The 24,552-nt window shown below is 45.5% G+C and overlaps 1 protein-coding gene across 2 annotated transcripts in view; it reads left to right on the top strand.

Annotated features, from left to right (window-relative positions):
• Positions 1-24,552, top strand: part of atp10a (ATPase phospholipid transporting 10A) — a 231,026-nt gene that overhangs the window by 188,396 nt on the left and 18,078 nt on the right. For both annotated transcript variants that reach the window (XM_085999543.1, XM_085999544.1), the window contains exons 12-15: positions 8,040-8,166; positions 15,862-16,046; positions 20,671-21,001; positions 23,352-23,428. In XM_085999543.1, the coding sequence (XP_085855669.1) occupies positions 8,040-8,166; positions 15,862-16,046; positions 20,671-21,001; positions 23,352-23,428 (720 nt within the window). The remainder of the gene's footprint in view (positions 1-8,039; positions 8,167-15,861; positions 16,047-20,670; positions 21,002-23,351; positions 23,429-24,552) is intronic.

The raw sequence follows: 24,552 nt of genomic DNA, 5'->3' as shown, positions 1-24,552 counted from the left end.
CGTGCAATAAGGGCACAGCAGTTATCATGGGTGACTTTAATTTACATATAGATTGGGCTAACCAAATTAGTAACAATACTGTGGAGGAGGAATTCCTGGAGTGTATACGGGATGGTTTCCTGGACCAATATCTTGAGGAACCAACTAGAGATCAGGCCATCTTAGACTGGGTATTATGTAATGAGAAAGGATTAATTAGCAATCTTGTGCGAGGCCCCTTGGGTCAGAACGATCATAATTCTTCATTAAGATGGAGAGTGAAGTAGTTGACTCAGTGACTAGGGTCCTGAATTTAAATAAAGGAAACTACGATGGTATGAGGCGCGAGTTGGGTAGGATTGATTGGGGAATGTCACTCAAAGGGTTGACGGTGGATATGCAATGGCAAACATTCAAAGATCGCATGGATGAACTACAGAATTTGTTCATCCCAGTTTGGCATAAAAATAAAACATAAAAGGTGACTCAACCGTGGCTAACAAGGGAAATTAGGGATAGCATAAGATCCAAGGAGAGGACATATAAATTGGCCAGAAAAAGCAGTAAACCTGAGGATTGGGAGCAGTTTAGGATTCAACAAAGGAGGACAAAGGGATTAATTAAGAGGGGGAAAATAGAGTATGAGAGTAAGCTTTCAAGGAACATAAAAACTGACTGTAAAAGCTTTTATAGATATGTGAAGAGAAAAAGATTGGTGAAGTCAAGCGTAGGTCCCTTGCAGTCAGAATCAGAGGAATTTATAATGGGGAACAAAGAAATGGCGGCCCAATTAAATACATACTTTGGTTCTGTCTTCACAAAGGAGGACACAAATAACCTCCTAGAGATGTCGGGGAACATAGGGGGTAAAATTCAGTTGGTAGTGCCACCCGTTAACGCCTTAAGAGGGCGCTAAGTGGGGCGCAAACCAACTAGCGCCTGGGCTCGGCGATATTTGCACTTCTCGCGAAATTGACCAGACATTTTGCGGCGGCACTAAACATTAGCGCCACGATCTCCTGCGCCGGCAGATCGTGACGTCAGTCGAGTGCGCAACGCCCTGGTAGCGCCCCAGACTGGAAATTGAGTGGCGCCCCCTACCTTAACGCCTGCCGCTAGCAACGGCAGGTTGAGGGGACCGTTTTGCAGTCACGAAGGGACTGGGGGAGCGCTATTTAAAGGCGACCGCTTCCTGCCATTTTTTGTTGGTGACATTTTTGCACCATGCATTCTGAGAGACAGAGAGAGAGACTTCTGGAGGGATTCTACACTGTGTGAAGGAGTTTTGCATACTGAGCAGCACTTTGCAGGTTCATTTTGATTTGCCCTTGTATATCTATTTAGAAGAGACTGTGGGGGCTGCACTCTGAGCTCTTTCCCTGGGTCTCTCCATTGTTCTTTCCAGCAGATTTGATGTACAGGTCTCTCCAGGCCGAGACTCATGGCTGCAATGAACAGGATGTGGATGGAGACCAAGATAAACCCTCCCCTTTAAGATAAAAACAGAAAATGCTGGAGAAACTCAGCAGGTCAAGCAGCATCTGTGAAGCGAGAAACAGAGTTAACGTTTCAGGTCGATGACCATTCACCAGAACTCCCCTTTAAGAATTGTCTGTGTCTGTGTTCCATTGCTGACTGACATCAGATGAGCTTCGCCAGCGCTGTGAGTTAGCGCCTCGCTGCTTGGCCTTTGCGCCTTAAGACAGATGTAAAGCGCCTGATTTAGCGCTCCAATCACCTCCAGGGGCGATAAAAGCCAAGTTTGCAGTCGGAGGCGATAATTAGCGCCAGACGCTAATCTTTGCGCCCGGCCGATAATTGCGCCCCAAATGGGGCGATACCGAATTTCTCCCCCATAGGGTCGAATGAAAGGGAGGAACTGATAGAAATCAGTATTTGTAGGGAAATGGTATTAGAGAAATTGACGGGATTGAATCCCCAGAGCCTGATAATCTACATCCGAGGGTACTTAAGGAAGTGGCCCTAGAAATAGTAGATGCATTGCTGGTCATCTTCCAAAATACGATGGAATCTGGAACAATACCCATGGATTGGCAAATGTTACCCCATTGTTCAAAAAAGGTGGTAGAGAGAAAACGGGGAATTACAGACCGGTAGGTCTAACATCGGTAGTGGGGAAAATGCTAGAGTCCATTATAAAAGATGTAATAGCAGAGCACTTGGAAAACAGTGACCGGATCGGACAAAGTCAACATGGATTTACAAAAGGTAAATCGTGCTTGACTAATCTACTGGAATTTTTTGAGGATGTAACTGGTAAAATAGATAAGGGAGAACCAGTGGATGTGGTGTATTTGGACTTTCAAAAGGCTTTCGATAAGGTCCCGCATAAGAGATTAGCGTGTAAAGTTAAGGCACATGGGATTGGGGGCAAGGTATTGACTTGGATAGAGAACTGGTTGGCAAACAGGAAGCAAAGAGTTGGAATAAACGGCTCTTTTTCCGAGTGGCAGGCAGTGACTGGTGGGGTACCGCAAGGATCGGTCCTAGGACCCCAGCTGTTCACAATATACATTAATGATCTGGACGAGGGAACTAGATGTAATATCTCCAAGTTTGCAGACGACACAAAGCTGGGTGGGCGTGTGTGCTGTGAGGAGGATGCCGAGAAACTCCAGTATGATTTGGACAGGTTGGGTGATTGGGCAGAAGCATGGCAGATGCAATATAATGTGGATAAATGCGAGGTTATCCACATTGGTGGCAAAACAAGAAGGCAGATTATTATCTGAATGGCAATAGATTGGGAGAAGGGGAAGTGCAACGAGACCTGGGCGTCCTTGTGCACCAGTCGCTGAAGGTAAGCATGCAGGTGCAGCAGGCAGTTAAGAAGGCAAATGGTATGTTGACCTTCGTAGCGAGAGGGTTTGAGTACAGGAACAAGGATGTCTTGCTGCAGTTGTACAGGGCCTTGGTGAGGCCACACCTTGAGTATTGTGTGCAGTTTTGGTCGCCTTATCTGAGGAAGGATGTTCTTGCCATGGAAGGAGTGCAGCGAAGATTCACCAGGCTGATACCTGGGATGGCAGGAATGACGTATGAGGAGAGATTGGGTCGATTGGGCTTGTACTCGCTGGAGTTTAGAAGAATGAGAGGGGATCTCATTGAAACTTATAAAATTCTAACAGGACTAGACAGACTGGATGCAGGAAGGATGTTCCCGATGGTCGATGAGTCCAGAACCAGGGGTCACAGTCTAAGGATAAGGGGTAAGCCATTTAGGACAGAGATGAGGAGGAATTTCTTCACCCAGAGAGTGGTGAACCTGTGGAATTCGCTACCACAGAAGGCAGTAGAGGCCAATTCATTAAATATATTCAAGAAGGAGTTGGATATATTTCTTAAGGCTAAAGGGATCAAGGGATATGGGGAGAAGGCAGGGACAGGGTACTGAATTTGGATGATCAGCCATGATCGCATTGAATGGCGGAGCAGGCTCGAAGGGCCGAATGGCCTCCTTCTATGATTCTTTGATAAGTCAGATACTGATTCTTAAGGGAATGTCTCATAAAGTCAAAATCCTGAAACTTCTGACCGAACAACATTGTGGGAGCACCTTCACCACATGGACTGCAGTGGCTCACCACCACCTTCTCAAGGAATAGGCAGTAAATGCTGGCCTTGCTAATGACATCCATATCCTGAGAATTAGTTTTGTAAATAGCATGCATAAACTGATATATTGATATATTGACAGTAAGGAATCATCTATAACTGTTAATATGTAATTACAGTGCTGACTACTACAACAACAACAACTTGTATTTATACATTGCCTTTAACATAGTAAAACGTCCCAAGGTGCTGCAGAGGAGTGTTATAAGTCAAAAATTTGACACCGAGCCACATAAGAAGAAATTAGGGCAGATGACCAAAAGCTTGGTGAAAGAGGTAGGTTTTAAGGAGCGACTTAAAGGAGGAAAGAGAGGTGGAGAGGTTTAGGGAGGGAGGTCCAGAGCTTAGGGCTGAGGCAGCTGAAGGCACGGCCACCAATGGTTGAGCGATTATAACCAAGGATGCTCAAGAGGGCAGAATTTGAGCAGCGCAGATATCTCGGGGGAGGTTTGTGCAGCTGAAGGAGATTACAGAGATAGGGAGGAGCGAAGCCATGGAGGGATTTGAAAACAAGGATAAGAACTATGAGATTAAATGTTTTTTTTAAAAAGTGAAGAGAACAGGTACAAATCAGAACTAGACTCAGACAGGGAAAAATTTGGTCGCGCCCCCTTTGGGGCGCTAACTTCGCCGGGGCTCTACCTTTAGCACACCAAAAATGTTAGCACCCCAGTGCCCGAAATTCACTGGGAGCTGACAGAGCACGGCCGGCACCCCGCTGGGGGGGCCGAAGAGAAGGCCGGGGACGGCAAAGGGGGCAGGTGCTGGCAGGCGGCCAGCAACAAAAATGGCCGCCCAGAACCTCCCCTTTAAATATTGCCGCACGTACGCCCCCCCTGACCCTGTCGGACATAGCGTCTGGCGGTAAGTCGGGGCGTTACTGAAATTCGTGGCTGGGGCACGAGTGGGACGCTGCGCATGGCGATGACGTCCTCGCCGAAGGCGCAGCGCCGCGGGGGTGCTACCGGCTACCGCCGCCGCTAACCTCCCACTGAATTTCACGGGAGGCATTAGCGGCGCCGTGCCCAGGCGCTAGTTGCTTTGCGCCCTCTTAGGGCACTAAAGGGAGGCACAAAGCAACTGAATTTTTTCTTCCAGGGAGTCATCATGGAAATAAAACAATGGAAGAAGAAACAAATGAAACCGAGATTGTGCCAGACAACTTGTGAGGGGAGAGGAATGGGAGTTAGGGATAACCTTTTTAAAGAACATGGAACAGACCACGTGAATGGCTTGAAGCAAAATCCTTCTTCCAATATCAGCTATCAATTTTGGAGCCTTTAGAGCTTCATGCAGTTTGATTTTTTTTGTTGTTGTTTGTTTATTGGCTCTTGCCTGCACAAACACTCCTTCAGCACAAACACTCCTTCAGCACAGAGGGCTTCTTTTACAACTTCAGTAGCAAAGACCATCTCCGTTTGAACTGGAGCTCATACCCTCTCGTGTGGTTCTCCAGAATAAGCACCGAGACCACTCCAGGAGCGTCGGGAATTTGGATATAAACCTAAGGGGGTCACACCACCATTAAATAAAGTTCTTAACTGCTGTGCTACTTGCCTGACTTTTTAATCATTTTCAATTTAAAATGACTTGAGCGCATTATATTGTTTTATCAAGCGGATGAACAGTCCATTATTAAACTTTGTTTTCATTCAAAAAAAAAAGCTTGAAATTTTAGTCGTATTTAACAGCAGTTGGGTGAGGAAGCAGTCTGTCAGCGCTCATCCCGAGAACTCCTCTTCTCTGCTTAATTTTACTAACTGCAGTCTTGTCTCTTCATAGACCTGTTATACTACACATTAGCGCTGCTGCAGGGCAACCCCAGCTTCACGTTACGAAAAGAAAGAATTTGCATTTATGTAGCACCGTTTACAACCTCAGGATGTCCCAAAGCGCTTTACAGTAAATTAATTACTTTTTTGAACTGTTGTAATGTAGGGATCGCAGCAGCCATTTTGCGCACAGCAAGGTCCCGCAAGCAGCATTGCAATAATGACCAGATAATCTGTGCTACTGATATTGGTTGGGGGAACAGATTTTGGCCAGGACACCGGGGAGAACTCCCCTGCTCCTCTTCAAATGCAAAGTGTGTGCTATAACTGAGGTGAGAAGATGTCCAATTCTCATTCAGGGAGGAGCTAACCTTGCACTGCTTCAACATGACACCAGCTGCAAAGTGAAGTTCTGTCGGGAGTCCTGTTTATTTTTTATAAATGTCTCTAAGCTGATCAAAAAAGCGATCTGGACAAATGGTGTAGAACAATTTCTGGGAGAATTAGATCGATACTTAAGGGTGCGCAATTGCAAACTTAGGGCTGGATTTTCTGGGGGGGCGGGGAGGGCGGTCAACGGGCGTGATCGGTGGCGGGTCGGGTGGGAACGTTTTTCTCCCCCAGCAGGTCAGAACCCCGCTGTGAACCCGCCACCACCACCCGCCTTTTCCCGATGTCGGGTCTGTCAGCGCTGAGCAGACCCGACACACAGCGGCAAGGGACCTAATTCAAGTCATTATGACCTTGTTTAGAGATTATTAAGAAGACATTTGAGCTCACCTTTTGATTTTACATGCTCGCCCACAAGGTCCTCACTGTTCGGGGATCACATCTGTTAAGCTGAGGCAGGAGTTCAGTGGCCATTGAATCAGCTGTTAAGTTGACAGCTTGAAATGTAAAGTAAAAGCTCCCAGCTTACAGAGATAGCTTCCCTCAGCCACAAGCTCTTCCTCACTGCATTTCCACAACAGATTCACCATACTGCAAGTCTTTACACAAATCTCCATCCAGTCTGACCTCATTACCTCTTTCACTGTTAACAGATCACTTCTGTCATCTCTACTTCACCTGTCATCTATTCCATCAGCATGGGTGCCCTTTATACTCTCTCACCTTGGTCCTCAGAATCCCACCACGATCAGCCCCAACACCAGCAGCACCAGGCATAACAGCAGCACCAACAACAACACCAACCTTCTCTGCAGACAAGTGATGCTGCACAGGACAGAGGGCATCAGCACCTGACCACATTGCTGTCCGGGATGTCAGGGATGGCCTCACCATGGCCAGGTTTACTTCACTTGACGCTGTACACCCTGGCTGCCACGTGATGTGCCAGGTTGGCACCTCCCACACCAACACCATAAAGCATCCCTACAATGCCCAAGTCATTCCTTTCACACTCCTCACCATTGCGGGGGGGTACCGTTATGTCTCGCCATTCATTGCAACTCACTAATTCACTTCCAAAGGTGCACACAAATCTGTCCAAGAACGCAAAGTGTTGAAAATAAAGATTTCAATGTTTGACAGCAGATTAACAGAAACTTTACATGAACATTGCATAAAACACCCAAGTACCTACCCTTGTGTGTTGTTAGTTGGTATGATTGCACGGGGATGAGTGTGAGGGGTGGCTAGTGAGATGGGGGATGTGATAATATAGAGAGGGATGGGCGAAGGTGCAAGGTAAGTTGTTGTGAATAAGGATGTGCAGGAGTAGGGTAGGGAAGGCAGAGTGATGGGGATGTGATGAGAGGCACAGCAGGATGAGGTTGAGTGTGGCTTTGTAGTAACATTTTGTGATCTGCTGAGATCATTGAAAGATTTGCGGCACTGCAGCCTGGTCTTCCTGAACACATCCCTGCTTGTGCCCTCCTGTGTAATGTGCAATGAGGCTGTGTTGGTCTTCTGGTGAGGTCTCTTCCGCCCGTTGGAAGGGAAGAGGACCTCCCTGCATGCTGTGACTCCCTCCATAAGCATGTGGAGGGAGTCATGGGAGAGCCTGGGTGCAGCCCCGCACCTCTGTGCAGTGCTTGTCAGTGTTTGCAGCACCTCAATGCTGTAGAACACTGACAGCACCATTGTCAAAACAAAGTTGGTCTTGGCCCCTTTAAGGAAACCGGCTGATGACGCGTCATCAAATGGCGTCACCAGACCCGCTTCCTCTAATTGGCCGCCAAACGCGCTGGGCGGGCTTAACAAGCCCAATCAAGGGAAATTCATTTCGGAGGTCGGGATGGAGACAGCAGCGGGGTCGAGACCCGCCAACGACCTCACCTGCCACGGACCCGCCGAGGTCAGCAAAATCGTGGGTCTCTGCACATGAATGTAAGCACGTGTTCAGAGGTCTTGTTGTCCCTGGCCAAAGAATGAGGAGGTGGCAGGAGTAGAACCTGGGTCTAACATCATGCTGATCATGTCAAAGTCTGTACCTTTGGCATAACTGTGCCCTTATTTTTTTTTATGGTTTTACATTTGATTCCTGTGGGTTTTGTTGTATGCTGATCAGTTGTACTATTTTGCAGCCCGCGTTATGATCAGCCATTTATGATTGTTGCACCTGGCAATCTTTGTTTCAAAAAGTCTTGAAATAATTTTAAAAGCGCCAATTAGTTTTTGTCTGAAGTTTATCGGTTGTCTTCATTTCAGGTCTTGCGTAAGGAAGAATATGCACCTTGGCTGGAAAGTCACTTGGAGGCAGAATCTTCTGTTGAAAATAGGGATGAGCTGCTGTTCGAGTCAGCAGTACGTCTGGAGACTGACCTTCAGCTGTTAGGTATGTGGTAACCCTGGGGTGTTATCAAAGGCCTTAGAGAAGCACATCTGTGCTATGATGCATTAGGTCTGAAAAGCATGTAGTAGGCAAGAATTACCACATGTTTACCTTTGAAACTCTGTATCTATGGGGAAACTTCGATGTATGGGGCTTTTCCACCAAGTTGACTATCATTAATAGAGCTTCAAAAAAAAAAGATAACCTCTAGATAATAAACTACATCAATTAGGTAAAAGCAGATGTTTGCACAGCACACAAGAAGAAATTCATTCTTACTGGTGCATCAAGACCATCTGTTCTGTTTCCATGCGCCCTGCTGTGTTAACCCTGCGTTTTCACTGGTTGAGAAATATATAGACAAGCTATATTTGGGGTGGCTCACCAGTGTGGTACGGAACCATACAGATTTGTATTTTTTTTAATAGAATTCAGTACATTTCTGTCACTGGATTTTAATTAAAGAATTGTGCAGACTCTGACATTTTGGCCCTATTTTCATCAACTGCAAGTACAAGAATATTGCTTCACGTTATTGTACCCGAGCTTAGAATCTTTGTAGGAAAAATGTGTGCGTAGTAATATATGGATCATAATGTATACCCGATACTGGGTACTTGCATCAAACTGATGACTAAATATAAAATAGTGGCAGTGGTTCCAAAACCAAGAATAACACGAAGAGGTCCACAGTAGATCAGAAGGATTGCTGACCATTGTACCCCAAAGAAATTGTGATCTGGAAAATGCAACTATATTTCTGTTAATTTTACAAAACATATACTATGAATTTCATGGGGTTCTATTGTATTTTTGGTCACTTTTACCAATAGCAAGTGTCTTGGCAACTTTTTTTTAAGGGTACTGCGTGTTAATGTATAATGATGGTATAAGGATTGAGTGATAATCCAGAATGGGGTACATTACCGCTATATAGTATGTAGGACTATTTGTTAAGTTGTTAACACTCAACGATTTAAACATGAATCCTACAACTACTTTTAAATTTCCCCGAGAAAATCGCAAGCGTTTAAAAACAATTTGCCACAACCTGGAACTCGTAGAGTGTTGGGTCCACTGTAAACTGAGTGAAGCTTGAGCTGTTCATTGGTACCTGAGACAGGAAATGAAGTTTTTTAAATAGTGTATGTTATGTCTTCTAGCGCTCGTAGTGCTTTGTAAAGACGACTCTGGACTCGGTAGTTTGTAATTATAACTACTGTTTTATTTGTGTTGTAATGGCTGCCTGCCGCATAGTGCGGAGTGATATTTTCAAGTCCTGTGTGGCACCTGCGCACTACTTTCCCAGCATCGTAGTGCTGCTACACTTGATTTGGGTGTTAGTACACTTGTACAATGTAGTCCCAACATAACTATGTAACATCCCTCTTTCCCAACAAAACTAATTACATCAATTTTCTATTTTACAATGTTTCTAGTTGAATAACGTTAACAAAATACAGAACGTGAGCTTTCTTTGCTCAATTTATATACAGATATTTGTCCATGTTGTTTTACTGTTCTGTGCGAATTGTAATTGTCTTTATGATTATTCGCGATACCGCTCAGGTGGTTGTATGTTACTCCTCCATCTTGTGGATTTGGCTGTAACTATTCCTTTCTGCGGTGTTTTGGTGTGTTCTTTTCTTGTTGCCGGTGCTGTCGTGTTTGGCTCTGGGGAGTGCATGTTTGCAGTTGTTGTATTTGAGGTGTTTGTTCCTGGCGTTATATTGTTTGCCATGTCTGGTACCCTAACTGCTGTTAATGTTGTCCGCTGTTTGACAGCTTCAGGTGAGGGTCTGATATGGATCCTGTTTCGCCTGTATTGGTTTCCAGGTTCTGTCTCTACCAAGTAAGATCTTGGAGTATCAGCTTTTCCAATAACCTTGGCTGGACTCCATGTTCTCAACAACGGATCTTGTATATGCACTGATTGCCCATTTAGCAGCTCCGGTAGTGGTTTTGCATGCTTGTTATAGTGTGTGCTCCCCGTAGCTTGTGTTTCCATCAGCTTCTGCCGAACGTCCTCTTGGTCCTGGGGAGGATATACCTTTGCTGGTAGAGTTGTTTTGTATTTTCTACCGTTTAGTAGTTCTGCTGGTGATTTCGAGTCTGCTCTCAAAGGTGTCGATCTGATTGCCAAAATTGCGAGGTCTTGGTCTTCTCCCATCTCCTTGCTTTTAATGAGAGCTCTTTTGACTGTTTGGATCTGTCTTTCAATAAATCCGTGCCCCCTTGGGTGATGTGGGGATGAGGTAATTATTTTAAATCCGTATTTTCCAGCCAGTGCTCTGAATTCGCTGGAGGTGAATTGTGTCCCATTGTCGCAGATGACCTTCTCTGGGATGCCCTGTTCTGCAAATAAGTTTTTCGCAATTTTTGTGATTGTTGTGGCTCTCATGTCGTTTATCCTTCTGACAAAAGGACATTTTGAGTAGTAGTCTGCTACTATGATGTACCACTCCTGGTTGCACTGGAACAGATCTGTTCCGACCGTGTACCATGGTCTCGGGGGTACTTCCATTTGAATCATCTCCTCCTTCTGCTGTGTGTTTCGGTATTTCTGGCATATGCAGCACGTGGAGACCATTTGTTCTATGCTTTTGTACATGCCTATCCAGTACACAGCTGATCTGGCTCTTAGTTTACAGTTCTCCATCCCCATAGGCCTTGGTGTATTAAGCGGAGAAGTTCCGTTTGCATCGTTTTTGGTATTATGATTCTTGAGCCAGCAAGGCGAATACCGTCCTCCACCGAGATGTCGTCTCTGATTGTCCAGTACTGTCGGATTTGGTTTTGGACCTGCTGGATCTTCTCCGGCCACCCCTGTATTACCTGTTGCATGAGTAGTAGCAACTCCTCTTCTTTACCAGTCTCCTCCTTGAATTTGGCTACGAGGTGGTGTATTTTTACTGTCAGGCCCTTCATCTCGTGTTTTTCGTGTAGTGACAATTGAGACAATGCATCTGCCAGTGCCATTTCTTTCCCTGGCCGGTATTTTAATTCGAAGTCGTAACTTTGGAGTCTTAACAGTAACCTTTGCAGTCTTGCTGGGGCCTTACTTAGGTTTTTCTTGTAAATTTGTTCGAGTGGACGATGGTCACTCTCTACCTCGAATTTTCTTCCGTATAAGTAGGTGTGGAACTTTTCGCATCCGTATACTACTGCCAATAGCTCTCTTTCGATGTTTGCGTATCTTGTCTCTGCTGATGTCAATGCCTTCGATGCGAAAGCTATTGGTTTTCCTTCCTGCACGAGGGCTGCCCCTAGCTCCCTGGTAGAGGCATCTACCTGTAGGGTGACAGGTTTTTTTCTATCGTAATAAGACAGGCTGGTTTCTTTACATAATAATTCCTTTAGGTGTTTGGAGTTCCTCTCATGGGATTCTGACCATTGGTATTCGGTGTCTTCTTTTAGTAATTCTCTTAGGTTCGCTGTGTAGTCTGACATGTTCGGGATGAAAGAGCTCATATACTGGACCAAGCCGAGGTAGCTTCTCAGCTCCTTCTTGTCATTTGGAGGTTTCATCTCTGCTATCGTCTCGACCTTTTCGGGATTAGGCTTGACACCCTCCGGTGTGTAGATCATGCCAAAAAATTTGCATTTCGTACTTTTAACGATGCACTTCTCGGTGTTCAGCTTGATGCCAGCCGTTCTGGTGCGCTCCATGGCCTCGTGCAAGTGCACGTCGTGGTCTCTTTCATTTGTTCCGTAAACTTGGATGTCATTAGCGATTCCAATGGCTCCTTCACAGCCTTTGTATGTTTCATCGATCTTTTGTTGGAAGATGTCTTGGCTGACTTTCAACCCAAATGGCAGCCGCAGGAATTTATAACGCCCCAATGGTGTATTAAAAGTCGTCAGGTTAGTTGATTCTTCGTCCAGTTTTACGTTCCAGTAGCCGTTTCTGGCATCCAGTTTGGAGAAGACTTTGGCTCCTGCCAGTGCTGGTGTGACTTCTTCTAATGTTGGTGTGGGGTAGTGGTCCCGCTTTATTGCCTGGTTTAAGTCTTTGGGGTCCAGACAGATTCTGAGCCGCCCGTTCGGCTTTTCCCGTACCACAATCGAGTTTACCCAGTCTGTGGGTTCAGTGACCTTTGCGATTATTTCTTTCTCTTCCATTTCTTTTAGTTCGGTGTATAATTTTTCTTTTAGCTCGAAGGGTATTTTTCTTGGAGTGTGGATGACGGGTTTTACTTCTGGATCTATTGTTATATGGTACTTGAACTCCCCGAAGCATCCTACAGTGTCATCAAAACATTCTGGATACATGTCCATCAAATGTTTCGTGTCCATGATTTGTGGACGATTCTCCAGTGGGCTGTTGCTGTCGACTTTCAGTGATGTTTTTGTTAGTTCGTGGTTTACCGAGATTAACCCCAGCTTCTCGCAGCTGTTTAATCCCAAGATCGCCGGTCCCTCGGAGTCGGTCACATAGAACATGCAGTTGATGTTTCTGCTTTTCTGTGTTCCTTTTTATATAGGTTGTTCCGAGTTGCCTGATCTCGCTCCCCCCATACGCTGTCAGCGTGACGTTGTTTGCTTTTAAACATCCTCTTTTCAGGTATCTATCTTCGCCCAAGTTTTCGGGGAAGATCCTCTGGTATAGCCTCAGTGGAAGGATGTTGCTCTGAGCTCCTGTGTCCAACTTTACTTTTAGATTGACGGTTGTGGGCTGTCCTTCGATCCTCTTTTTAATCTGGATGATAGTGTGCCATTCTTTCTTTGGGGTGCTTTCCGCTCTGGACGTTTCGTATAAGAGAACCTTTATGGTTTCAATCTTCAGAGCTTTGTCGTACCCGCAGTCTTCATCATCTTGCTCACCCATGGTATGGATTTTGTTTTTCTTTTATTGGTTCTGCTGCCCACCTCTGCTTTTGGTGTGTAGCACCTCTCTTTTAGCTCTGCACATCTTTTGCCAGTGGTTTGCTTTACCACACGTGTTGCAGCTTATTCCATACGCTGGGCATTTTCTTCTGTCTGTGTAGTCGTGTTTTCTTCCGCAGTTTCTACACGTATTCTTCCCGCTGTCATATACTTGTTTTTGTGTGCTATGCTTTTCGCGCACTGCATCTACTCTGTGATCCGGTTCGGGAGTTGTCCGCACGTCAGCCGTTTGAGTATTCAGCGTTTTCATCTGTTGTTTTGTGGCTTCGTGAGCCCTCGCTGTATCTATGGCTTCTGATATTCCGAGCTTTTCTTTTCCTATTAGTTCTTTTTGCACTTCTGTATGTGCTGATCCCCATATTAATTGGTCTACCAGCCTTTCTTCTAGTTCCGTAAACTTGCATTTGCTGGCTTCGTTTTTTAATCTCGTCAGGAAATTGTCAGCCGTTTCACCAGGTTCCTGTCTTAAGCTTTGGAATTTATACCTCTGTATGCGGTGGTTTGATTTAGGCTCGAGATGGTTACTGAACCTTTCATAAATCTCCGTAGGGTTCGTTTTATCCTCTTCGGATAAACTCCAGCTGTTATAGAGATCTAAGCCTTTTTCTCCCACCCACAGTAGAATGTAGCTGACTTTTTCCTTGTCGGAGGAGCCTTTCAGGAAACTTTTAAAGGTAAGCTTGCATTTTTGCTTAAATTTCCGGAAAGCTTCCACGATATCGTCTGCTTCCCAGTTCATGATGGGGAGCATATTCGCGGTCAGTGCATTGGACACCGGCATTTTAGCTGTCCGTATGATTCGCAGTTACAACGCTGCAGAGTTTACTTTTACATTTCTTTCTTCACTCTGATATCGTTTTTTATTTGCGTAAGTTTTACTCACTTATACCGCTGCCACCATGTTATGTCTTCTAGCGCTCGTAGTGCTTTGTAAAGACGACTCTGGACTCGGTAGTTTGTAATTATAACTACTGTTTTATTTGTGTTGTAATGGCTGCCTGCCGCATGGTGCGGGGTGATATTTTCAAGTCCTGTGCGGCGCCTGCGCACTACTTTCCCAGCATCGTAGTGCTGCTACACTTTATTTGAGTGTTAGTACACTTGTACAATGTAGTCCCAACATAACTATGTAACAGTGTATATTGCAATATATTTAAGTTTGATCTGCCGTTGCTGTCTATAGAAGGAACAACAGGGGATATACTTATTATAAACTAGTAGCATTTTCTGTGAAACATTCCTTTTTGACAAAACATAATGGCCGAGAAATTCGTCTCGGGCGGTGGCGCAAAGCGGGCGCTATCGGATCGGCCACCCGTTATACGCAGCGCCTGATATTCCGTCGCATTGACTGCAGCGGAACTGAACATCAGACGCTGCCTATAACGGGCGGCCGATCCGACCTGATAGTGCCCAAGACGAACTTCTAGGCCAATGTTTTATTTTGCAGTAATCCTCTGCAATTTAAAAAAAATACTATCACATCAAATGGTCATATGATAAATCGCATCTACCATGATGTTGGTGGATAGTTGCGGTATGGGAAAGCTTGCATCAGTAATGGAATTTATGAATTCCAATATGAAAACGCAACATTTTTAAAGCTATATACCGTATTTCCTTAAAATAATGGAAGCTGCCTGAAAGTGTGGTCAAGGTCATAAGTACACCTGTGGGTTTGGATGGCTGTTATGAATTGCTAAAGCTTCGTCCTTGATTTATAATGGGATCTGACCCATATGTAAGTCAGCTGATCTTTTGTGTAACGCTATAAGTAGTGGTTTTTACAACTGAGTGACTTGCTAGGCCATTTCAGAGGGCAGTTAAGAGTCAACCACATTGCTGTGGGTCTGGAGTCACATATAGGCCAGACCGGGTAAAGACGGCAGATTTTCTTCTCTAAAGGACATTAGTGAACCAGATGGGTTTTTACGACAATCCGATAGTTTCATGGTCACCATTACTGATACAAAGACAAGGGCAGCAGGCCCATGGGAACACCACCACCTCCAAATCACACACCATCCTGACTTGGAAATATATCGCCGATCCTTCATCGTCGCTGGGTCAAAATCCTGGAACTCCCTCCCTAACAGCACTGTGGGAGTACCTTCACCACACGGACTGCAGTGGTTCAAGAAGGCGGCTCACCACCACCTTCTCAGAGGCAACTAGAGATGGGCAGTAAATGCTGGCCTTGCCAGCGACGCCCACATCCCATGAACGAATAAAAAAAAAAGTGCCAACGCAGGCGGAACAGCTGCTGTCTTAATGTAGCAGATGTTGTGTGCTATTTTTAGTTACTAAACTGTTTGCGTTCGTGTCAAGTCTGACTGTATATGCACCATACACCTCAATTCAGCTCTCCCAGTGTTTTGCACAAGTCGCTGCCTATGTTTAACACTCTGGTCGGACTCTCTTACATTCTCAGGGATTCACAGTAGCACAACTAACTCCCAGTTTCTTGTTCAGGCTTTGGCCACTCCGTTCCCAGTCTCCCGTTAGCTGTTCAATAAAATTTCCTTCTGTAACTTTAACAAAGTAAAGTATGCTTCACTGGGACTCGTATAGATGGTACAGAATAATAAATTGAGACGCTTAAAAAGCACAATCTCTTTCTGAGACTTCTAGTTATATATCCTACAGTGGGGCAGGCTTGATGGACGAGCTGCTCTTTTCCTGCCCGTCAATTTCGCATGTTCGTATGTTTATGGATCAATTTCGCTAATTGCAGAATCGAGTCAATCACATTTCATTGTCAAGGTGTTATAAATTTTCTCACTCCTATATCACCTCTTGCTGTCTGTTTAGGTGCAACCGGCATCGAGGACCGTTTACAGGATGGTGTCCCAGAAACAATAGCAAATCTACGAAAAGCTGCTTTACAGATATGGGTTCTCACTGGGGACAAACAGGAAACTGCAATCAATATTGCTCACTCCTGCAAACTCCTAGGTCATGATGAGGAGATCCTCACCTTGAATGCTGAATCTCAGGTGAGCAATATTTCAGCTGCAAGTGGCTTTGCTGGACAGCTTTTAGCCTCTTGGCGTGACCATATTTTCTACCAATTGAAATCTTAAAACTGGTACCAGAAAATTGAAGCAAATGCCTAATGTATTTACTATGGACGCACCAGTTTGGCAGCGCTGTAGTTTCTTTTTTTAATTATTATCTCTTTTGAGAGCTGTGGCAGCATTTTCACTACAACATTAGCAAAAATATAATGGGGCGGCAGCTGTGATGATAGAAAATCTGCCTGATTCTGTGTGGCCCTTTAATTTTAGCTCGCAGTTTCAAAATTCATGGGGTGTCAGCATTGTATAAGGTGAAGATTGCATCACTATTGGGAAGGTTATTGGGAAAACTCAGTTTTCCGAACATTAGTAAGCGTGATCCCTGCCTTGTAATAATTTAAGTGTAAAGTTCAGATCTTTGCAGAGAAATGCAAAAATTGACCTCGGGATGCAGCATTTGGATCAGCAGCTGATGGGATTAAATCGCCAGTGAAGCCAACAAAATCTTCATGCAGCATTTGTAGTTTAGGAAATGCATTTGTAAAATGTTAGGTTTGTGGTCTGGAAGAGTAGCAAATGTGAAGTACTTCGTCTCTGTGCTAGAAACAGCGAACATGAATACACAATACGGGGATTATAACTGTATAAATAAAGTTTGACCTCAATTATCCGCTATGATAAAGGGGACCCTCCTTCTTCTGAAGGTAGCAGGACAGGTGGATAAGGTGGTTAAGAAGGCATACGGGATGCTTGCCTTTATTAGCCGAGGCATAGAATATAAGAGCAGGGCGGTTATGCTTGAACTGTATAAAACACGAGTTAGGCCACCACATTACAGGAAACTCTCGATTTACCGGCACCTAAATAACCGGAAGCCTCTGTTAACCGGCAAAATTCAGGAGTAGGTTCAGATAAGTTTTACTTCATATTAGTGGCTGTTCCTGGATCTGTGGCTGTGTAATCGGGGTTCCTGCACTTGTTGCTAAGCAACAGGGACGCTTGGTCTGTGGCCGGGGTTCCTGCACTTGTTGCTAAGCAACAGGGAAGCCTGGATTTGTTGCTGTGTACGGAGCTCTCGTACCTTTTAACTATACCTCTGTAATCCGGACTTTTTGATAAGTGCCGGATAAAAAAGAGTTTCCTGTACAGGAAATATGTGATTGCACTAGAGAGGATGTTGCTATGAGGAAAGATTGGATAGGCTGGGGTTGTTTTCTTTGGATATGCACTTGAACTCCAGGGCCATAACCTACAGGGCTACGGACCAAGAGCTGGAAAGTGGGATTAGGCGTAGACACGATGGGCCAAATGACCACCTTCTGTGCCGTAAATGTCTATACACCACCCTGTGGGTAATCAAGAACCAAAGATGCACATTTATAGTGCATGTAAAAGACCCAGTCTGAATTTGCAGCCCAGCAATTAAAAGATTTAATCTGATCCCAAACCCCAATTCCCATTGATCCAGATTTCAAGCACAGATAACACAAGAGTGAACAATCAGGGCTCTACTGTAAGTTACAGCAGAAGAAACCTTTGTGTGTGTGCTGGGTCCAAATGTTGAGTGCCATTTCATAGCAGCATTTCCCAAGGCTTGCAGAATTGGACGGCACGTAAATAAATCCATTGAGTGTTTCTCCGGGGAGCTGACACTGATCAATAAACCACACGTGGAACACTTGGACCACTTTTGATTTCTTACCACTGGCATATACATCAAAACACTGACCCAAAAAAAACCCCATAAGACATTAGAAGGAATCCAAAAGAGGGCAAGAGAAACGATTATTGTTGGCCTTAAGACAGGGAGCTATAAACAGTGGTGAAAGGAGCCAAATCTGTTCTCGTTTAAAAGGACAAAATAGGTCATCAGTGCTTTTTAAAATTATGATAAAAAGGGATTTAATGGGTGGATGTTGAAATGATCTTTGTGCCAAATCAGCAGATGATGGCTATTGCTTAAAATTAGAATCCAAGATACTGTATACAGTTTTGGCCTCCTTACCTAAGGAAGGATATACTTACCTTAGAAGGAGTGCAACAGAGGTTACTGCGGGGGGTGGGGGGGGGGTGGATTGCCTATAGGAGAGATTGAGTAGACTAGGCCTATATTCCCTATGAGTTTAGAAGAATGAGAGGTGATCTCATTGAAACCTATAAAATTCATAAGGGTCTGGGTGGATGTTTCCCCTGGCTGGGAAGTCTAGAACCAGGGGTCACAGTCTCAGAATAAGGGGTCGGCCATTTAGGACTGCGATGAGGAGAAATTTCTTCATTCAGAGGACGGTGAATCTTTGGAATTCTCCACCCCAGAGGACTGTGGAGGCTCAGTCGTTGAGTATATTTAAGACAGAGATGGATAGAATTTTGGATATTAAGGGAATCTAGGGATATGGGGATAGTGCAGGAAAGTGGAGGTCGAAGATCAGCCATGAATGATCTTATTGAATGGCGGAGCAGGCTCGAAAGGCCAAATGGCCGACTCCTGCTCCTATTTCTTATGTTCTTATAATCTCCAGCTAAATGTGACATGAAGTGACTGCTACATAGGTAGAATTCTTAAATGATGGGGTAGACTACTCCCCAGCACAGAAAGCTGGGCCAGTTTAAAGCATTCAAAAAAATAAGATTCTTGAATCCGTGGAGACTGGAAAGTAAAAATGATCTGTCATTCCTGTACATAGACCTAAAGAAATTAGGTGATTTTGTGAGGCTGAGCAGCTTTTTCTGTATTCTACGCAATTTATCTGTTTTGAGTTCAATGGGCAGGAATTTAACTCAGGAGGCGGGACTACAACTTTCAGGGTTGTAGTCCCGCCCCCATCGAGATGCGGCCAATCCACGCGATTTTAACTTGATTGACCTTGTTGAGCCCGCCCAGCGGGCTCAGCAGGCCAATTAAGGGCCACCTGGTAACAGGTGACGTCACAGACTGAAATTTCATCTGTCAAGAGCTTTTGACAGATGAAATATCAGCGTTTCACAGCTGTTTGAAGCTGTCAAACACCGACAGTCTTACTTCTAACATGAGTCCTTCTCCACAGAATCAGTTAGAAATCTCTCCTGCACAGTAAGCTGAAGGCTGTCATTTTTGACAGTTCGCAGCCATTCTGCTTTCTGTGCCGGTGAGATGAGGGACTCCCGGAACCTAAAGGAAGGAAGGCTGAAAAGGTAAGAAAAGGTCATTTAAACTTCTTTAATCACTTTAGACACACTAAACATACTTACCTTTGCACTCATGCACACATCACTCACCTGAACACCGACATCTCGACCCCTCCAAGTCCTTCAACCCGACGGCCCGCCTCCCCTAACTTGCCGTGGTTTGGAGCCATCGGGAATCCCACACTTCAACATCAAAAATAGGGATTAGGCTAAAAACTGCCTCTTAACTACCTGTTAACAGGCAGTTAATTGGCACTAATCCCTTCCCACCTCGGGGAGGCGGGTCCCAGTGCGGGGCGGGTACCCACCTCCTTTGAAACTGGCAAGGAGACGGGTTTGGGTGCGGGAAGGGGTCAGGACCCCTGATTTCGGGATTTTAACCCCCCCCCCCCCAATGCCTCCAATCCCGACTCCACGGCACAATGAAAATCCTGCCCTATCTATTTGTGGGTTTCCATTAATTTTCTTTCTGCATTTGAGCTAGTTATAATTCTGCAGATTCACAGCCTTTGCATTGACCCATGATGAAGGGGGTGAAAAAGAAACCAATTAAACTCCCAAATCCAGTCTGTACTAGGGCTATAACTGTGAAGAACGGCTAGGCGGAATTCCGAGTAGTACAGGAAGTTTAAATAATTCTGAACTTATTCCAGAAGCTGATGTAGGGCGCAAAGCAATGCTCCCTCTAAGCTGCGTCCGTGCGCGACCGTGCAGCCATCGGGAAGGTACCGTGCAGGCCGCTCACAAGCGGTTCCCAGTAAGACGCCGCGCAGGTAAATTTAAAGGTAATGCGCGCAAAAAAAAAATTTAGTGGGCACATTGGCACAAAGTACTTGTGTCATTATTGATACTATATTAGATATCATGTGTATGATTGAGGTCTGAGCTCCCGGGCAACGATAGCAGTACGGCATTCCAGTCTGTCACTGTTGGGGTTGTCCATGAGGGTCCTGAACTTCATTTTAAAGGGTGGAAGATGCCTATGCGTGAACTCTTTTAACATGGGGTGGCCGTTGCACATCAGCTACCACATGGGCTTGACAGAGCAAGGTCTTGGTCCACCCTCAAAGCCTCCTTGAAAAAGTGCAACATCCCCACCGGCACCTGGGAATCCCTGGCCCAAGACCGCACAAACTGGAGGAGAAGCATCTGGGAAGGCGCCGAACACCTCGAGTCTCTTCGCCGGGAGCAAGCGGAAGCCAAGCACAAACAGCGGAAGGAGCGCACGTCAACCCAAGCACCCCACCCGCCCCTTCAACCACCATCTGCCCCACCTGTGACAGAGTCTGTAGGTCCCGCATTGGACTCATCAGTCACCTGCAAACTCATTTTTAATGTGGAAGCAAGTCATCCTCGGTTCCGAGGGACTGCCTAAGAGATGATTGAGGTACTGCAATATTTGCTTGTTTTTCACAATAAATGTCATGTTTTTCAACAGGAGGCCTGTGCTGCTTTGCTGGAACAGTGCTTAAACTACATTGAATCAAAGAGTCCTCAGAACAAACCTTTCAGTGTTGCTGAAAATGGCTCAGTTGACTTTATCTCTCCAAATGGGACGTCGGTGGCCTCGCCCGCTCCGCGACCCAACTTCAGCTTGGTAATCGATGGAAAGACTCTGACCTTTGCATTGGAAAGGACACTGGAGGACAAGTTTCTTACGCTGGCACAAAGTTGCCACTCGGTGCTGTGCTGCCGTTCCACGCCATTGCAGAAAAGTATGGTGGTGAAACTGGTCCGGGATAAACTAAAAGTCATGACCTTGGCAATAGGCAAGTATATTTGTCTTTTTGTCTCCACCGGCATGCTGTTATGTAGTCTTGAGGTCACCACACAGCTTCGGCAATCCAATGTTTAAATGTCATTTCAAGTATCTTTGGTAGCAATATATGAAGGCATTAAAACACTAACGGAATAACCCCTGGCTCCAGTGTATGCCGAGGTTAAATTTCAATCAGACAATGAAGACAAGTAGACCCCCGGGATACTAGAGGAACATAGGAACAGGAGGAGGCCATTTTCAGCCCCTCGAACTGTTTTGTTCTTCAATTATAATAATAATAATAATCAACTTTATTGTCATTGTTAGTGCACAAGTGCAGTACAACGAAATGTAGGCTTGCGGCTCCCGAGAGTGTACATTTAGATTAAGACATTCAATATTCATTTGGCTTGTAATACATAAACATAAACATAATAAAGTGCATTGGCAGATGTGCAGGCTTTAGAGTTTATTTGTGGAGTTCAGTAGGATGACAGCCCTGGGAAAGAAGCTGTTCCTAAATCTGGTCGTTCGGGTGCGAATGCATCTGTAGCGTCTCCCAGATGGCAGGGGGGCGAACAGACTGTGGCTGGGGTGGGTAGGGTCTTTGATGATGGTCAGTGACCTCCGTAAACAGCGTTTCTGGTAGATGTTCTCTATGGTCGGTAGCCGGGTGCCGGTAATGCGTTGGGCAGTTTTGACTACCCGCTGCAGGGCTTTCCGGTCATAGGAGCTACAGCTGCCATACCATACTGTGATACATTTCGTCAGGATGCTCTCTATTGTGATCATGGCTGAACTGTACCTTGGCTCCGTATCTCCTAATACTTATACCTAACAAAGATCTATCAATCTCAGTTTTGACATTTTCAATTGACCCTCAGCCTCCACAGTTTTTTAGGGGCGAGAGTTCCAGATTTCCACTTCAGTTTTGTGTGAAGAAGTGCTTCCTGACATCACCCCTGATGGCCTGGCTTTTAAGGTTATAACCTCTAGTTCTGAATTCTCTCACCAGAGGAAATAGTTTCTCTCTCTATATCCTGTCAAATCCTTTAATCATCTTAAACACCTTATTGGATCACCCCTTAATCTTCCATACAAGCCGAGGCAGCCTGTCCTAGTAATTTAAGACTTTTAGCCCCAGTATCATTCTGATAGTGTTGATCGTAAAATCCTCCAGTGCCAGCAAGGAGGTACAATTCTATTTACTGTGCAGGTCCCATAGACTTTATTGTATTATTTTCTCCAGGTGTTAGTCCCTAAACATGAGGACTAGGTCGAAGAGAGTGACAGAACAAACCTGCCCCCCACCACCCCCCCCCCACCTCTCTGTGTTCATAATGGCCCAGATTCTGCTGCCAAACCAATGGTGAATTTAATCGTGTCGCAAGGCACAGCAGAAGCGCTCTAAAACTCTTGCTGCATTACGTATCCTACCCCTGCAGCCTGCACAGGACCCAGTGCACGCAAGGAGTTCTGAATAATTATGTTAACATACGGACCTCGCAAGCTTTTGCGACAAGTGTCTCGCCCCCTGACTCCCCAAAGCCTTTCTACCATCTACAAGGCACAAGTCAGGAGTGTGATGGAATACTCTCCACTTGCCTGGATGAGTGCAGCTCCAACAACACTCAAGAAGCTCGACACCATCCAGGACAAAGCAGCCCGCTTGATTGGCACCCCATTTACCACCTTAAACATTCACTCCCTCCACCAAAGGTGTACCGTGGCTGCAGTGTGTACCATCTACAAGATGCACTGCAGCAACTCGCCAAGACTTCTTCGGCAGCATCTCCCGAACCCACGACCTCTTCCGCCTAGAAGGACAAGGGCAGCAGGCGCATGGGAACACCACCACCTCCAAGCTCCCCTCCAAGTCACACACCATCCTGACTTAGAAGCATATCGCCGTTCCTTCATCGTCGCTGGGTCAAAATCTTGGAATTCCCTCCCTAATAGCACTGTGGGAGTACCTTCATCACACAGATTGCAGCGGTTCAAGAAGGCGGCTCATCACCTTCTCGAGGGCAGTTAGGGATGGGCAATAAATGCTGGCCTTGCCAGCGACGCCCATATCCCATAAATGAATTTAAAAACAAGACCCACAGAGTTCACTCAGGACGTGAGATGTGCTCGGCCCCATTATTTCTGTGGAGTGAGAAGCAAAGTTAAGTTGTATATTTTTCTTTAAAAACCCGTTAAAGTACAAACGATCCCCCAGTTATCGTGCCTCAATCGGCTGTACTTTATTGTCTGTTGGTACAGCTCCAAGTTGTCGCTCAACTTGCATTAATCACAACTAGCTCACCGAAGGGTAGGAGGCAAACACATTGTCACCTTGTGTTTTTCATTAACCGTAGGAGATGGGGCTAATGATGTGAGCATGATCCAGGTTGCCGATGTTGGAGTGGGAATCTCTGGCCAGGAAGGGATGCAGGTAACTGTACTGTCAAATCATTTCATGTCACGGTTTCCGTAAGTTTGCCTCTAAAGTACACAAATAGCCCAAATGGCTTTTGTCATGACGAAGTACTGTTAATTTGTGGAGTTGCGAGGTGGCTTTTGAAGGTAGCCGGCAGTCCTGATATAAATATCCTTCTATTTTATTCAGTGCGTGCTACTTCTCTTTCTCTCTCCAATTTTCCTCCTCTCCGCTCCTGAAAACACTGGCCTCGCTGGGGTACAGAGCAATGTTCCCCCAAAGTTTTTTTGGGGGGGGCTGCGCTGCCCCTTTAACGGGCTGCGCGGCCCACTCAAACCTCTGCGCACGCGTGGTTTTTGCATTGGGAAACCGGCTCACCAGCTGCGCGGGACCTCGAGACAGCTGCGCGGCCACGGAGCTTAAAGGGAACGTCAGTGCAGAGGCACTGACAGCACTCCGATACTTTGCCCAAGTAACAGCTTGCATTTATATAGCGCCTTTAACATAGTAAAACATCCCACGGTGTCTCACAAGAGACAAAAGTAGATGCCGAACCAGGAAAGGAGATATCAGGACAGGTGACTGAAAGCTTGGTCAAAGGGGTAGATTTTAAGGAGCGTCTCAAAGGAGGAGGGAGAGGCGGAGGGGTGGAGGGAGGTTAATTCCAGAGTTTAGGGCCCAGACTGCTGAAGGCACGGCCGCCAATGGTCCATGTGTGAACGTAGACGGTGAGCATCAGTCGGCTATTCAACCACGGGGCACATCATAGCCAAATCTGACCCTATCCTCATCCACAGCTACACATTTTTAGATGGAGTGGTCAAGCTCAGGAATCCTGGTTATTTTTTCCCCCCTTCAATGAAGTCAATTGTAATGTGCTTTCTGCAACCCTGGCGAAGATCAAGTTATTCCACATGGGCTAAGGACCACATCAGGACCTTTTGGGCTGCAAGGTTCAGCACCACACTGGATGGTGCACTTACCAACCATTTATCAGGATAGCTGCATATGTAACTTTTATTAACAATTTATATACAAGTAGACTCTGCTTTTCACAGCAGTTGATGTTTATTAATGCACCCTTCACTTCTGCACTTATTCACTTAATTCTCGCCTGGTAGACATAATTAAAGCAGAAC

Source organism: Somniosus microcephalus, chromosome 10, assembly GCF_052327205.1.
Source record: "Somniosus microcephalus isolate GS21.2 chromosome 10, FLI_Smic_1.0, whole genome shotgun sequence".
NCBI classification, from domain to species: domain Eukaryota; kingdom Metazoa; phylum Chordata; class Chondrichthyes; order Squaliformes; family Somniosidae; genus Somniosus; species Somniosus microcephalus.
The sequence above is the reverse complement of the archived record's forward strand: the minus strand, read 5'-3'. Positions and strand labels throughout refer to the sequence as shown.